At 35.8% G+C, this 2,475-nt stretch overlaps 1 protein-coding gene across 1 annotated transcript; it reads left to right on the plus strand.

Moving 5' to 3' along the window:
- The first annotated feature begins 1,454 nt into the window (after window positions 1-1,454).
- LOC149172691 (uncharacterized) lies at window positions 1,455-1,940 on the plus strand. Its single transcript, XM_089426428.1, has one exon. The coding sequence runs from the start codon at window positions 1,455-1,457 to the stop codon at window positions 1,938-1,940; it is 486 nt and encodes a 161-aa protein (XP_089282554.1).
- Window positions 1,941-2,475: the final 535 nt, after the last annotated feature.

The following is a 2,475-nucleotide window of genomic DNA, read 5'->3' on the forward strand; positions in this document are numbered from 1 at the left end:
TTCTTAGGATTTAGTTGAGAAGATTGAGGATCTGAACCAGAATTGGAAACAGAGTCCTTTTGTATAAATGTAAGCCAAAAAGGTAGAGAATGAGTTAGTCAAGTTAGTTAGTCAAGTAGAATTAGAGAGAGAGTTAGAAGACATGAGGATTAGATTGTAGCCTATGGGCATTGAAATGAGAAAGGGCCATTGATACAAACCGTGTAAAGGTGGATTAGGACAAATCTAGATTGTAAATAGGTTTTTATTTGTATCTGTACATTTGTTTAATGAATGAGGAAATTGAATTCATTGTGACTGTGTGTTGTTCCTTTTATGTGCTGAGTGATCTGTAATTGGGAATTTATGGTTTATGTGTGATAAACCATGATGAATGAATTCAAGTTGAATTTCTGAAAGTATTTCTAAGTGACAAAAGACTTACCGTCTGGGTAGAATTCGTGTGATTCCAATTGGATTTAATAGATGTATATGCAGGTCAAGTAAAGAACGAATTACGAATCTGGAAGAAGAGAAATAATACAGAGAGTATTTTGTATTCCAGTGGTGTTAAGGAATGCAAAGGAGGATAGTGGTCGGACTGTATGAATCCAATTAAAGAAATCAACACAAAGCTCAGAGATATAATCTGACCGATAATCTGAATGCCAAAGGAAAGCAGAAATTGTGTTATAATCTGCTGGAACAACAAATTGAAAGATCTGCGTGTGTAAAGTTGGGGCCAAAGAGAAATGTGTAACTACGGAGGTTAGGAGTCTATGGGTGTCTTGATCGGGGTTGAAACACCACATTCATTCCTAGCCATTGATTTAAATTTCAACTGTTGACGTCACAGTCAACAGCGGGGGTTAAGTTGTTTTTAATGCATGTATTAGTTGAAGGGTCGCAGACTGTTGGATCGATGTTGATGTTGACCGTTAGATTAATATTGCATCGCATCGTTCATGAACCTAGCTTAAGAAATTGCGATATGCGATGTGTGATGATCGGGTGGATCAATGATCGTCGGATTAATAATGATATCAATGGTGGAGAATTAATCCGATGAGATTTGTGGAAAAAGGAAAAGTCAGCATGGAAAGTCAACGTGGGAGAATTGTTGTTCAATCGTTGTTCAATTGTTGTTCAATTATTGTTCATTTGATTTTCAATTGCTGTTCACTTTTTGTTCAATCGTTGTTTAATTGATGTTCAATTGCTGAGCGGACCCGAGGAGTTTATGGATGCGAATTTAATTTATTTGGAGTCCGGTTTTGTGCATTCAGGTGGGACCGAAGTTAGTTGGCAAATTATGTGTTATTCCATTGTACGGTGATTGGTCGAGTTTGTGTTTAAACCCATAATGTAAATGCTTCCGATTTGTATAGGTGGGCCATAACCCACAGGTTTACGTAAGGTGATTATGGAAACCAGGGAAATTGCCTTTAGGCGGTTTTTTACTACGTCATTCTGTCATGGGGATTGTGTCATATTTTTCTGACACTGGACCCATGAACCATGTTAAAAAATCTCGGCAGGTCATCTTGCAGGACAACTACCTGGTGGGTTCCTTTGATGGGGCTTCTAATATTGGGCAATGCGGATGTCGTGTGATCATTGTTACTGAACCTCGCAAGTATCATCACTTCTGGTGGGAGGGTGGTACCAGATCCAATAAAATGGCGGAAATCATTGCATTATGGAGGCTGTTTTACACTGTTAAGTGGCTCAACATCAACAATCTACATGTCTTTGGGGATTCTAAAGGTTGCATAGATTGGAGCGAGGGTCTGACATGTTTTCAACCTGCTGTTCTGACCTATTGGATGAAGCGCATCCGCATCCTCTTAGGATCATTCCAGCACATTGAATTTAATCATATCTACACGGAGCAGAATATCATCGCTCACTTACTCTCAAAAAAAGGCATTTCATCAACTCCTGGGGTGATTCACTATTAAGGAATTTAGACTTCTGCGATCCATAACATTGTTTAGATAATCTTTGGCAAAATCACATAACCAATCTTTTGTCGACGCGTTTCGAACCAACCAGTGTGGTTCATCGTCAAGACAAGTTGAAGAACCACAAGGGCTTTATCAACCCTATTGGTAATAATATATTTACCTAAGGGCTTAGTTACCTTTTATTGATTAAAAAAGTATTGAACGAATATTGATTATTTGACCATTAGGATTAAAAGGATAAATTATGATGTACCAACTATATTAGTTATACTTTACCCTAAATTATGGTATTTACCTAATATATCTAAATTCTAGGAATAATAATGTTTTAACAATTTGTTTGGAATTATAAATTATTAAGTAGATATAGATTTTTTTTTTTTTAATAAACATATATTATTATTTTAATGAACCTTTATATTTAATAAGGAATATGATATATTTTAAAGAACTAAATAATGAAGATCTAACTTACCAATGGACCATTAAATAATTATTACACAATTACCTAGTGTAACTAAATTATAAA

Source organism: Pinus tabuliformis, chromosome 4_2, assembly GCF_031772625.1.
Source record: "Pinus tabuliformis cultivar Carrire ecotype Pingquan chromosome 4_2, CPIR1, whole genome shotgun sequence".
NCBI lineage: Eukaryota > Viridiplantae > Streptophyta > Pinopsida > Pinales > Pinaceae > Pinus > Pinus tabuliformis.

What these genes read in the sequence shown, in the direction of transcription:
- LOC149172691 (XM_089426428.1), top strand. Translation starts at nt 1,455, where the DNA reads ATGGGGATTGTGTCATATTTTTCTGACACTGGACCCATGAACCATGTT.